Source organism: Micropterus salmoides, unplaced genomic scaffold, assembly GCF_014851395.1.
Source record: "Micropterus salmoides isolate LMB-PRFRI ecotype aquatic unplaced genomic scaffold, ASM1485139v1 Ms_hic_scaffold_12, whole genome shotgun sequence".
Taxonomy (NCBI): Eukaryota; Metazoa; Chordata; class Actinopteri; order Centrarchiformes; family Centrarchidae; genus Micropterus; species Micropterus salmoides.
In genome coordinates, this window is record NW_024040263.1 from 34,644,784 (window position 1) to 34,659,389 (window position 14,606).

The 14,606-nt window shown below is 43.5% G+C and overlaps 1 protein-coding gene across 1 annotated transcript in view; it reads left to right on the plus strand.

Moving 5' to 3' along the window:
- The first annotated feature begins 1,963 nt into the window (after positions 1–1,963).
- LOC119899944 (NACHT, LRR and PYD domains-containing protein 3-like) overlaps positions 1,964–14,606 on the plus strand; it is a 44,440-nt gene continuing 31,797 nt past the window's right edge. The window contains 3 exon segments of the mRNA XM_038714765.1: positions 1,964–2,058; positions 11,306–11,408; positions 11,514–11,633. Coding sequence (XP_038570693.1) covers positions 2,034–2,058; positions 11,306–11,408; positions 11,514–11,633 — 248 coding nt within the window. The 5' untranslated portion in view covers positions 1,964–2,033.

Consider the following 14,606-nt stretch of genomic DNA (forward strand, 5'->3'; position numbering starts at 1 on the left):
GAAGTAGAAATCCTTTCTCTGCCACAGGGAGCTGCACTCTGAAGGGATTTTATGAAACCTGGTTATTGTGTTTTATTGAAGTGGACACACTTAGCTGACGATGCACAATAATGGGTTCATGAGAAAGTGGAGATATTTTAACAGCATTTTGAAGAAATAGAAATGCTGAAATATATAAGAGGGGGGTCGAGGGGCTCAGATTAGGGGTGTGAAGAGACACTTAGCTCAGTGAGACATCACGATATCAGGTTCACGAGAACGAGACAAAAACATCCTTAAACAGTGTTTTAAAGATTTCCTCAATGCTGAGATACATGATCGGGGCTCTGGGGGGCCTCCACCAGGAAAATTTGATCTTTAAACACTTCATTTCCTGCATCCCGGTGAAAGTTTCTGCACCAATTTATGGTGGAAATGTTTTTAAAAGGAAACACAGAATTCAGGAAGCAGGAGACATTTCAAAATGTCTAAATCTGACAGAATGTGAGTGAGAGCAGCTCTCAGATCTGTTTCTCCTGTAACAGCGTCCCTGCTGAGGCCTGGTTTAGTTTCTCCTCCTCTTTTGTCATGTTCACAGGGAGAGAGCGGAAAACTTGGCCAAAAAGAAACTGTGGCAACAAGTTGTTAAAGTTACTGACTGCTGCTGCATTTTAGAATCAGCAGCTTGTTTTTTTAACAATGCACATTTGTGACTTTTATATTTTAATTGCGTTGCATGTTTTCCTTATGTACAAATAAATCTTTCTAAAGGCATTTTCATTTGATATTTACCTGCAAGCTGCATTTCAGAACAAACTATGCTTTAAAAAAGTGGTGGGGACATGTCCCCCAGTGTAAATGACACATGGGTGTTAAACACTTCTGCATTCTGGAGACATTTTCTGCATCAATTCATAGTGGAAATGTCTTTATTTATTTAAAAAAAGGAATATTCAAAATAGAAACATGTCAGGGAATACAATGCAGTGATCAGGAGCGTGCTTTTCAGTGAAAGTTACTTTTATTGCACATTTGTTGCTTCTACATTTACATTGCATGTTCTCGTATTGTGCAAAGAAACCTTCTCAAAGCATTTTCATTTTTCTTGTAATCTATTTTTCAGAACATTTTGAACAAATGCTTTCAAAGTGAAGGGGACATGTTCAAACGTGTAACGGCAACTGTAAATGACACCTGTGGCTCTACTAATATGTCTGTAGTTCGAACACCAGTTTACCTTCTGGAGGTTTCTCAAGTACAGAATTTCATTTTCTGCTACTTTACACTTCCACTACATTCATCTGATAACTTTAGTTACAAGTAACTTTGTAGATTCAGCAAAACACAGTGAACAGATGAATCATCATGTGTTATTATAGATGAGGATAAAATCTGCAGGGGGAAATTCACCACCTTCCGAGCAGATAAAGTTCTAATCTTTAATTAGTTTTAATTAAAGTGATGAACTAATAAATGCACTAACAATTAAAATAAACAATACATATTATTCTGAAATGGGCCATTCTGCAGGACGAGTGCTGCTACTTTTGGTACTTTAAGTACATTTTGATGCGGATACTGTTCTAGTTTTACTTGGTAAATTGTTGAAGGCTGTCTGAGCATGTAGCAGAGAGCTGTGATGGATGTTTGATTTCCCTCTCTGAGGGAGGAGTCGTCTTCCTCTAAAAGTCTTTGCTCAGTTTTCATTAACTGCACTTTTGTGGAACATTTACTTTCTGTCCACAACACCAGAAACATTGTCAGCACTTTGGTGGAGAGCAGAGATGAATGTGTTGGTATGAAGAGAAATAAGTGATGTTTTAATGACAGCAGGTCGTCTGCTGCAGATGGCGGGGTTGAATGTTTCAAGTAATAAACTCATGTTAAAATGTTAAAATCTGAACTTTGACCTGAGCTGCAGGCTCAGACTGGGTTAAAGTGTTTTCATGCTGCTGGGTGGAGTTTGTGTTGAAGCAGGTGGTCACACTGAGATTATTCTAACCCTCTTCCTGTAGACAGACCTGATCCGGACACGAGTGAGAGCTGCTGGACTGATGGACGTTCATGGGAATAAGCTGAGTAAGTGAACTCTGCTGGATCTGAATCCTCTTTTTTGTCATTATTGCTGACGCTTTTATCCAAAACGAATTGCTATACATGTCAGAGGGCACACGCCTCTGGATCAACGAGGGGTTAAGTGTCTTGCTCAGGCATGTGTCTCATCCACTGCCCCATCACCACCCTTTTCAGTTTGAGATCCTCTCTCGGGTAGTTCAAACGTCCTCTGGAGGTCAGAGAAACACTAATGAGTGTAAGAGTTATATTTGCTATAAATGCTTGTGGTTTGGGTGCAGCTGCCACAGAAAGCAGGTTCAATAAACTCTGAGCTTTTCCCTGAGCTCTGAGTCTAAGCCTCCATTTTAATCGGGTGGAACTAGAAATATGAATACTGCCAACGCGGACCGTGATTGGCTCTAAAACGCAGGAGTGGCGTATCGATACTTTAACAACATTACATTTTATACAGCGTTGCTCATTCATCATTTACCAGACTGGAATTTCCTTAATGAATGATAAAGTGCTGAATTCTCCTCCAGCCTGTTATTCATTTTAAAAAGCTAGGCCTGTTTATTCAGCTGGAACCTGACGGGACTAAATGCCGGTGGAAATAACTGATGATGAAAATATTAATCGAACAGATTAGAAACAGTTTAGGCTCCTCATGGTCCTGTGATTGTAAAGTGACAGTCCGACTCAGTGGAAAATGTGTCCAGGTTCAAACTGACTGTGAAGTTTTAGATGTCTATGTTACATTAATACAGTCTGGCTCATTTGGTATTTTATGAAATGCTGTCAAAACACATTCAGACGATCAGCAGATAATGAAAAACTCATTTTTAAACTACATTTATTTGTTTCAGCTGCACCACAGTCATCCTCACTCATATCACATCCAGCTGATAACTACGATAGGAATGTTCAATCTGTGCGACTGCAAGATGAGAGATTACTGTTCATGGATCAGTTTTATAAAGATTAGTTTAAACAGCAGGCTATACTGCAGTAATGTAGCTCACGGTAAGTGTTTTTGTGCAGCTGTTGCCAACCTGACTGATGCCTTAATGTCCACAGAGTCACTGTGTTCTAAAGAAGGACAGTGTAGCTTAGAGATTTTATTCTGTGCTGAGGATAAATCCACCATGTCCAAAGATAACTCTTTGGTCTTTGGTTTAGTATTTATGGAAGTTGACAAAACATAGAAGTTCAACAAAATGCATCACATTATCAGTAAGAGAAGACAGGTTATTAAATAGGTTTCCTCTCTCTTAAACTCATCCCTGTCATCCTCACTGCTCTTCACTCTTTTCCTCATCTGCGTTCTTAGACCTCAAACTCACTGTTTTCCTCACTACTAAATCCTTATTCATCCTTAGTACCATCAACTGGAAGTGCCCTTTTCCTTGAACCATAGAAAACTTTTGTTCATCCTCTTAATGGAGGAACAACGTGTTTAAAATATAAGCATATGCTCTGCAGGCAGAACAACAAAGCGTAAGGTTAAATTATCCTGAGTAATAACATTTTTATTACAGTGTTATTACAACTATCATTATCTACTGTATAATTAATGAATTAATTCATGTAAAATGAGAGAAATTTATCTTAACTGTTTTGCGCAATATATAAACCTAATGCACAACACCAAATAAGGACATGGCGAGATTCCAGAATGGTATGACGTTGCTTCCGGTTCCCAGCCTAATCCTACGGACTGAGCTACTGGTTTCCTTAACTCTTTTAAAGTAATACATCATATTTTGGGATGTTTGTTGGAGGTGTACTAGGGCAAGAAGGGTACGTTGCCCAGAGGCAACACCGTACCATATAGGGTTAAGCGTGATTTTGAGGTTTCTAAAGACGTAATTGCATCCAATACATGCTTTGATAGACAGTCTGAAAGAGGAAATGTCAGACGGCCGCTTCAGGCTTCGCAGGAGGGGAGGAGTCGGAGAGAAACTCAACGTTTGTTGAAGTAGACCTCCTCCCGAGCAGGTCAGGTTCACAGTGTAAGTTGCCGGGGTTACAGACCTAGAGTTTATCTGATCTCGCTCTCTGAAACCGAAAACCCAGAGTTTCCCTCATCTCGGGCTCAACTTACTCAGAGTTTTCACTAAACCTGCTCTCTGAAACAGGGTGCAGGCGGTGAAGCAGCCTGTAAGGAAACTCTCACTAGTGCATCTGTAAATGATGCAGTATCTTCATGTCCATGTTGAACCTCCTCAGCCGGCGCAGGTAGATGAACCACTGACTCCAGGTGTGAGAGGGCTGTGTGGAAGGCCAGGGAAATGGCGTCACCTGTTGACCTGTTGGGCCTTTATGCAAACCGGGGAGACCATCAGGACCAGGAGCCTGTGTAGCTTCATTATTTTGAAAGCTTTACTCCCCTCTGCCCCAGATGTTTCCAGTGGGCGGGGGTCCTGGGCCTTTTGGTGTTCAGTTCATCTGGGAGAGATTCAGACACTTCCTCATTATAGCAGACTCTCTTTTATAGTCCAGTCCACATATTCCTGGTGGTCTGCCTCCACTTTGTCCCTGGATTGCCTTTCAGAGCTCGGACCTGCAGTCCCAGTATTTATCCAAATCTCCAAAATTGTTGAAGCTAGTGTAGCAGATGATTCTGAGTAAACGTCCACGTTGTTTTCTGCCGCTTCTAGGAACACATTCCAGCCCGTTGTACTGAAACATGTACAGTTTGTACTACTGTGTTTAAAGATTGTAATCTTCAGGAGTCTCTGGGGCACATGGCCGGTGTTGTCGGGGTAGGTTTTGGTGCTCCTCCTTGGGGGTGCTTGACTGGGGGGGCTGGGCCCCTGTCCAGGGATGAGATTGGCCTCGGGGGCTGCTGGCACTGCCTGCACTCTGGGGAGGGATGCCTCTGGCTGGGCTGGGGGACTGTTGGCCTAGTTCTCCCGCGTTATCGTGTTGAATAATGCCTAATTCCTAGATTGTTTGTTCGCTCTTTTTCTATATTTATACACTTTGTTGGTTTACAATATGTTACTCCTTAGAAGTGTTTGTAGTGTAGCCACTGGAAGAATGACTGTGATCTCACAGGGTAAAGGTGTTGACCGCTGCTGTTATTCTTTTAGTGTACAGTTTAACTACTGAGTGTTTAACTACTGAGTGTTTAACTACTGAGTGTTTAACTACTGAGTGTTTAATGAGTGTGTTCAAACTCATATTTTATTCTTATACTCTGTGTGTTTATCATATATTATTCTTATACTCTGTGTATTCATGAACGTGTGCTTTTTCAATGTGCTTACATGAGCAGAGAAGCTGCTCAGGCCGCGCAGGCAAAACCTAGCCAACCGTAACCCACTCAATGGAAGCAAGGCACCTGCAGTAAGTCACGTACGCCAGGGCTGAGATCATCGCGAACTGAGGCCAAGAATGAGATCATGACACATTGTGATTTATGGCGCCTGGTACTGCATGAAACCAAGCTTTGCGCTGCCGAAACTAAACTTGTATGAGACAAAGCACCCTCATGGTTGGCATTGTTGAATAATGTACTTGTTCATTGAATCACGTTATACATGTATTAAATATGTTACTCCTTATTAATTCTTTTAAAAAATACGATTGTAAGTGTTTAAGTTTTAATGGTATCAAACTATGCCTGTATAACTTTTAAAAAAATACAGTGGGACTGAAGTTGAAACATATTGGTAGATTTCTAATCCAGTAATGTAAAAAATATAAAGAGAGATAAATGGTAACAATAATTACATGTAATAATAGCTAAAAAGTGGAAATTGTAACATTAATGAAAGGGTTAATTTGGTAAAACAGTACAAGAAAAAGGCCACTAGAGGCAGTAGAGGATAAGAAATGCACCAAAGTGGAGGAGTGGTCAGCGAACACCATAGGTGGAGTTAAGGTGTAACGCCCACCTGAAAGGAGGGACAAGGTGGAGCTTAAGGTGAATATAAGGCGATGTTCGTTGACCACCAACTCGGTTCCATCCTGAGACCTGCAGGGATGTTACTCGGGTTTATCGGTCCTTTATTGGAATAAACTCTTTTGCACCGACTCTTGACCGTCTCCAGTGAAGTTTTTGACTACGCAGTTTTTTGACTAAAGAAGAAATCTAATAGAGTAATTTTATTGAGTTTATTACGTTGGTTAGGGTAGGGACCAGGTCTTTTACTGGCCCGGCCGGTCCTTATTTCCGACCCGACAATCGCTGTTCTTCCTTGGGGCGGGGTACAGCTTCCCCCTGGACATGCGGTCTTGGGTCCTTTGTGCTTTGGGGGGTCGCTGGGTGCCCTGGCTTCTGGGGGTGGGGGTCTCTGCACGGGTTGATCCGGTTGCGGTGTGGAGGGCTGCGGTGGGATTGTGGGGCGATTGTCGATGCATTGTGCTTTTTCCCTGGGCAGGGTCTCTGAATGGCTGCTGGGCGTTTAGTTTGTGCATTGGAGTCCGGGGGAGGTATTTCCTCGTTGGCTTGGAGGGACCAGTTTGCGTCCCTGTTTTGCTTTGTTTGCCTAGGATCCGTGCTTCCTCATTTCTCTGTCGGCCAGTTGTTGGACCCCTCTGGATACTGAGGTATATAGTTAGTTTTCGGGATGTGCAGTTGGGCAGGGCTGTGCTCCGGTTTGTTCTGGGCTTGTGCCTGGAGTTCTCAGCCCTTGACGGGTGGATGGGTTGGTGTTGGCATGCAGCTGAGCTAGCTGATTTTGCCTGTTGCTGGTTTGACTGGTGTTGCACGGCGGCTGGGGGACACGCTGTGCATGGGGGATGTCGGCTGGCGCCGGCGGCCTTAGTTTTTTTCCGACGGTTGGGGGGACGGCGGACTTTTATTGGCGGGTGCGCGGTGGCCTGTGCCGGGCTGGGACTTGCTGCTGGTGTTTCTCTCCGCTAGCTTTCGCTGTAGTGTTGTTCCGCTTGCTCTCTCTCGTTTGCCCGACCTCGCACGCGGGATTCGCGGGGGGCTGCTGGGCATTGGGTGTCGCCGTGCTCGCTCAGTGTGTGCGTTGGGCTCGTCACTTGTGCATTGGTGTTGATGATTGCGTGGCATTTGGGTTCGCTGCGCGGCGGTGGGGTGCTGCTCTTCCGCGGGTTACGCTTCTTGCGTTCTGTCGGCATTATGTTGTCAACTGGCATTTGGGTCGGGGTCTTCCGCGTTTGCATCGCGGTGCATCTGGGAGACTGTTTCTTGTTTTCATTTTTCTCTTAGTTGTCTTACTATGTCAGCTGTTCATTGCTGCTGTTCGGCTGGTTGTCTTTTACTATTATTTTCATTGTTTGTTTTTGTTTGTGTTTGTTGTTGTTGTTTTTCTCCTCCCCCCTCTCTGTTCTATTGCAGGTTTCGTTGCTTTCTGTGGTGTTTCCCACTGCTTTTCCCTGTTGTCCCCACCTTCCATCCCCCTTCCCTTGCAGGTCTTGTCCTTTCTCTCTGCTGTCTGTTTGTGCCCCCCCATGTCTGCCCGGTGACAAATCAATACATAATTAAATAAATAATAAAACAGACAAAGGAGTATATTAATACTCTCTTGTTAAAGTACAATGTGTCTGGCACAATATGGTATCCAGGTCATCATACTCTATACCAGGCTGCTGGGCAGGACAGGTTTAAAAAAAAACAAACAAAAAAAACAAGATTGTAATCTTTAAACTGGTTTTTCAGTGTCACAAATCCTCAGGATTATAGTTTCACCTGGCTGCGTGAGGGTGTGTCAGTCCTAACTTTAAGATGTGAGACAAAGACACTGAGTGGGGTTAAAGGTGCAGGTGCTCTGAAAGTAGTAGGAAGTTAGTTATTGTAGTTTGTCTGCTGATTTGGCCGCTTAACAGCAGCAGAGGATGTGACGCTCATAGAGACAAATGAGGGAAGTGATTTGAAACTCCAGACTTTAAAAACCTCTGATTCACACAGTGCTTCACCACTGAAGCAGTTCCTCAGGTCTGAGCTGAGAGCTGCTCACAGTCAGTTGCTGCAGTGATCAGCCTCAACATGTCTTAGTTTTCGAAAAAAAATCTATCGACAATAAACTTTTAAAATCATTTTTTGATGGCAGCGTGTTAATAATGAACCAATCAGCTCTTCAATAAATCGGTCTACAGGACTGTGCTGCTAGGATAAATGTAAATGTATTTTGTAACGCTGAAAGTGAAAATAAGTGAAGTTACTTTGTGAAAATATGAATATTTATTTTGGCAAATGGACAAAATTTTTACATGCAAATAGAATATTTAACTAGTCAATATTTCATTTGGTTTCATGTATTAAATCTTCCAGTTTATACGTCTGATGTATTTGTAGTACTTAATACGTATTTGTACTCCTCATCGCCATCCACCCGGAAGCACTGTGCTGATCAGCTGTCTCCGGTGTTCAGACATTTTTAACACCTCACTGGAGACGTGCCATGTGCCAGCCTGCTACAAAGCCTCCATGATGGTGGAGGCTTTGTAGCAGTCTGTCCCCAAGATACCAAGGACCACGGGACTAAACGACTACAGACCCGTCGCCCTGACCTCTGTGGTTATGAAGTCTTTTGAGCGCCTTGTGTTGTCCCACCTTAAATCCATCACAGACCCACTCCTGGACCCCCTGCAGTTGGGGAAACATGTCTCTGATTCCAGGACCATCAGCACCGGTTCCCCTCAAGGCTGCATTCTTTCCCTTCTCTTCTCTATTATCTATTGAGGTGTCATCTCAATAGATAACGTTATCGCACATTGAATATTTTCCTCACACCGTGCAGGCCTGCCTCATGCCCATCGGGTCTGGTCTTACCAAACAACCATCACTAAATGATAGTAAAGTATCGATAGCGGTATTGATAAAGAATCGGATCGTTAAGCAATAAGGGTATCAAAGATCGCAGCGGACCCCTCCCACCCCAGACAACCAAAATCTTTGCCACCAGAACACTTTCTTTCCATCTGCAGCAGACCACCTCAACAAGGCCTGGGACCCCCACTGTCGCTGGCTCTCATGCCTCCCACCACAACACCTGACTGATGACTTACAACTTCAAACTGTGTGCATTGCACTAATTCTTTCTTGCTCATATTGTTAATTTTCACAAATTCCGTGTTAATTATCCTGTAAATATTTTGTATTAGCATTATAGTTTTATTTCATAAACTGTTTCTACTTGTTGTAAATTTCTATATTTATGTTCATGGCAAATCCCTCATATATTTACCTAGCAATAAACCCGAATCTGATTCTAGTCTGTCTGTATCCATCTTCACTAATGAACAAAGAACTCTTAAAGAAGGCAATGAAATGGTTAAGGTATTTAATGAAAACAAACCAATGAACATAAATAAGTAAAATCTGTAGGCAGCAGCTGATTGTGAGACAAAGAAACTCCTGCATGAACACCCCCAAAGCCCTGGTACAAGCACTAAGTTCACTCTGTGTTCAGGTCCTAAATCTCTTTCAGTGATTAAAAACCAGAGATAGCAGAGAGATCTCAGAGGGTTCTAAAGGACAGAGCTTCACGCTTCTGAATCTGAATCTGAATCTGAATTGAATCTGAATCTGAATCCAGGGAGGCACAGACTCCCCATGGTTGTACTGTTCCCCACCTCTCTTATGCCATCAAGAACGGGCATCGTCACGCCCTGATTGGCCAAGAGGGAAACAAGCTGCTCTCAATCATTGCTGAGGAGTCCCCCCCCCCCCAACAGGTGATCTGAATGATCCTCTAACCAACCCAGAGGAATGCTGACACTGAGCAAAAATGAATGGGGGAAAAGGAAAATTAAAAAACATCATATACATATGAATAAGGGAGGGTTTACTGGGTTGATAAATGTTTTACTTGACATTCACAGACACAGACTGGTCACCTATCAACCAATCACTGTAGAGATACAGAGCGAGTTTATGCAAACATGAGGCCGTCAGGCAGCTCTCTTGTCTTTATGTCTCAGCTGTTTCTTCATAAACCTGAAGAACTGCTCTCAGTGCTAAGATAACAAACCTGTCAGCCAGTGAATGTTACAGACACCAGATATTTTTCTGTGCTCTGAGATGCTCTGTAGTTCACTGATGAGGATTGATGACATCTAGTGGACTGAGAGCAGAACTACAGCAGCTGCTCTGTGATTCTGACTCCCTGGCTTTCTGGCTGCACGTCAGACCGCTTTGATTCTTCCTGATGGATCAATAAGAAGCATCTTCTCTCGGTTCTTCTGACCATTCTCTTCATTATCATCATGGAGTCATAAGTTTTTCTTACAATCGATCAATTGTTTAGACTTCACTGCTTCAGTCTGACCTCCAACAACACAAAAAGTTCATTCAAAAGTATTAATTTATCTGACGCTTTTATCCAAAGCAATTTACAACTGCTATATATGTCAGAGGTTGCACGTCCCTGGAGCAACGAGGGGTTAAGTATCTTGCTCAGGGACATATTGGTGGATGTCTCACAGTGGAATCGAATCCGGGTCTCGGACGATGTGTCTTATCCACTGCGCCATCACCATCCCATAATAATTAAAGATAAGATGCTAAGAAGCTCAAACCCGCTCACTTTAGTTATTTTTACTGGAAAAATAGCCTTTTCCCCTCTCCTTTATTGAGTTCTATACCTTTTTTGTGCATGTAACAGGTTTGCAAAGTGAAAAAGCCCAAAGTCCAGCCCAAAGAGAGTTCCCATCTCCCAAAGAAAACTCTGCTCGTTTATAGTCCTCTCCCTTCCAAACACTAGCTACCCTCCAGGCAGTCAGTGGACATAAAGTTGTTCCTGTGATGTAGAGACAGAGCTCAGTTAAAACTTTATGGATACAGATTAATAACTCACCGCTCTGAAACTCTCGCTCCAGTCCGTGTTGCCGAGCCGGTCGGCAACACGTACGGCTGAACCCGAGCTGTTTACCGGCTTCTCGCTGACCCGCCCTACGCTGCTTCTGATTGGCTAGTAGTCCTTAACTAGGAACTGAGCATGTGCAACTCCCAACAAAGATCATTTAGAGACAAGATGTATCACTCCATAGCTAACACGAAGCCTCCAACACAGGCTGAAAAGAGAAGCTGCAGCAATGTGCAGTATGACAAAAATATAACCATGGAAACCTGCTCTGGTACAAACTCTGAATAAGATGAGGAACCTGAAAATGAGCAGAATACCACCTCTTTAAACTGTCTTGACTGCTTTTTGTCGTCTCTGTGGCCAGAAACAAAATGTTTGTTTCATGTTTAACTTTATTCAGCTGTAAACATGTATGAAAATCTGATCATTTAAAATATGCTAAATAATGTGTGACTTTGACAGCATGTCTTTGTGTTTGTGTGAAGGTGTGGGCTCTGTCATGAATCAGTGTGGGGGGACAGAGGAGGGAGTCCCTCCCTGTAAAAGCACTCTGTGGGGGAAACATGGCTGCCAGACCGAAGCTCAGAGGTGAGATGAGGATCTCTAACTGTCCATGACTCTTCTGCATGTGGAGCTCAGCACTCAGATCTCTCCACCATCATTATTCAAAGCTCTGTGTGTGTTGTGTTGAAGCCCAGAGAAGCAGCAGAGACCAGACTCCCCTGGACCTGAACCCAGCTGTGTGTCCATGAAGAGTGACTGGTCCAGGAGAAAACCTGTTAACTTTAAAGGACAACCTCCTACAGAGACTCAGTAAGTCAACATTACCTGTCTACACTCCTGTAAAAGCACTGAGGTCATCCAATCAGATGCTTCTTGATGTCCCCAGATCCAGGTTAAAACTAAAGGTGACTGAGCCTTTTCAGTGCTGCTCCTAATCTCTGGAATACTTTAACTGTTCAAATAAGAACAGCTCGGACTGCTGACATTTTCAAGTCCCACCTCTATTCATTGGCGGCCTTCAAACAGAGTTGAGTTTTGACCTTTTCTACTGTCTTTGTTGTGTATGTTTGTTGTGTATCCTGAACCTGGAAAGCACTTTGGTCACCTAGGGTCATTTTTAAACATTCCTATAAAATTTCATTATGTTCTGTTCAGGTTCTAACAATGACTGCACGTTTTATTTGCAACACTCATACGTTTTACTTTGAAAAGCCCCTCAACCAGTTACTCTAATTGGAGCAGTTCTGGATCAGTACAGTTGGACCATGACAACATATTTAAGTTATTGCCCACATAATTAGTCTTTTTAATATCAATGTGGAGTCCGAGTTCACCTGAACACAGTTACACTGGAAGCAGAGCTATTTGGGTGAATCACAGTTTGTTGTTGGAGCAGCAATACTACTTCTAGCTGCTGTAGCTAGAAACCTCATCGGTTTACAATGATAGAAATGTTTGTGAGTCTGGCCTGGGCCCTTTGCTGCAAGTCATCCTCCCCTGCCTTTCCTGTCCCTCTACTACCTCTATCAAAAATAGAGCTGAAACTCCAAAATAATATCTATGTGGAATTGAAAAACTCTTAAAGTCTAAAAAATATTTTCTGAACCCTGCTGAAACGCTGCCTTACACAGAGAAAACATTCTCTTTGCACATTCCACAAATTCCACAAAGCTGTTTGAAGTGTGAAGTTGTTTAGTGTAAATATTAGCACGGCAAGTTTATTTGCATAGCACCTTTCAACAAAGACAGAAAAGTATTTGAAAATCCTCTGTCTTTTTCTGTTGCATATTTTTCAAACGGATAAAACAAATCAAATAAGATAAAAGATATAAAAAATAAAGGAATAAGACAGAGCAAACAGTAGAATAAAAATTACAGTGCAGTGCAAGATATAAATAAATAGCCCCACATTTAATTTGATATAAGGCAGTGGCAAACGTGGCTTCAGTGTGTTTAGTTTTGACTCTGGAGACAGGAAGCAGAAATGTCCCAGACCACCTGAGAGGTCTGGATGTTCAGAATCTATTCTTTGACAAACAGGAAGCCACTGTAAAGACCTCAGAACTGGAGTGATGTGATCCACTCTCTTGGTCATAGTGAGGACTCAAGCAGCAGCATCTGAGACCTGTACAGCACATCCTTGTGATTTGAATACGGAACAAAGCCATATGGTGCTTTTGGTTTTAGTTCTTTTGACAGATGTTTTGCCAAAGCGATGGCGCAAAACAACATTAGAGACCTATTATGTTTATGTTTTTGCTTCACTATGAAACTGTGGCAGAACAGATTAGACCATGGAGGGCCGCACTGGACTGGGAAAATGGGAAACACTGGATTGTATATGAAGTCATATCCCTATTTACAATTAAAAAAGTGGTAATTTCATGGGACATCATAAGCATTAGCATTATTAATGACTAGTTACCAGCAGGTTGCTAGTGCCAACCAACATTAGCAATGTCATCAAACTATGAACTTTTTAAACTACTAATGCAATGCTACAAGCAGGGTGTAGACCACCGGGGAGCCAGGGGGCGCTCAGCTCCTCTTATTAAGACATCCATCCATCCATCTTCATCCGCTTATCCAGGGTCGGGTCACGGGGGCAGCAGGTCCAGCAGAGGACCCCAGACTTCTCTTTCCCGAGCCAGATTAACCAGCTCTGACTGGGGGATCCCGAGGTGTTCCCAGGTCAGTGTGGAGACATAATCTCTCCACCTAGTCCTGGGTCTTCCCCGAGGCCTCCTCCCAGCTGGACGTGCCTGGAACACCTCCCTAGGGCGGCGTCCAGGAGGCATCCTTACCAGATGCCCAAACCATCTCAACTGGCTCCTTTCGACGCAAAGGAGCAGCGGCTCGACTCTGAGCTCCTCGCGGATGGCCGAGCTTCTCACCCTATCTCTAAGGGAGACACCAGCCACCGCCTGAGGAAACCCATTTTGGCCACTTGTAACTGCGACCTCGTTCTTTCTGTAGGAACGAAAATTACCGGTAGATCGAGAGCTTTGCCAGCCAATCTCCTGCTCTAATCTCCCCTCACTCGTGAACAAGACCCCAAGGTACCTGAACTCCTTCACTTGGGGTAAGGACTCATTCCCTACCTGGAGTTGGCACTCCACCGGTTTCCTGCTGAGATTTCCATGGCCACAGATTTAGAGGTGCTAATCCTCATCCCAACTGCTTCACACTTGGCGAAGGCCAACTTTCACCTGGAAAGAGTCCGACTTATCGGACACAGCTCTTGCTTTGGATGTACAGGGATTGGATAGCCCTGAGAAGGGCCCCCCTCCCCCCATTCTCCCGCAGAAACTCCCACATTGATGCCTGGCTGACGTACTGCTGACGTATTGCGGTAAGCGTGTCGACTCATTTCCGTTTCCGGTGCTTGTGTGTTGGTACTGTGTTGTGCTGCTCTCGCTAAATAACAGTTACATTTGTTAGATTACAGCAGCCAACTGTTCACTAAACACTTATTCTTTACAGTAATTTTGCCTAAGCACTCACAGTTCTTTCCATCTTTTGGTGACTGCTGTTCAATCTCATAGTTGTTCTAAAGTTTTGGTAGCTGACGCTACAGTACTTTAGCTTACCCGTTAGCGACTTTAGCTTAGCAGCTAGCGATGGCTTCTCCTTCTCCCTCTCTCTCTCCTACTTTCTCCTGCTCGGTGTGTCAGATGTTCAGTTACTCCTCTGCCTCCTTTAGCGGTAATGGTACGTGTAATAAGTGTAGTTTATTTATAGACATGGAGGCGAGGCTCAGTGATTTAGAAGTCCGGCTCCGCA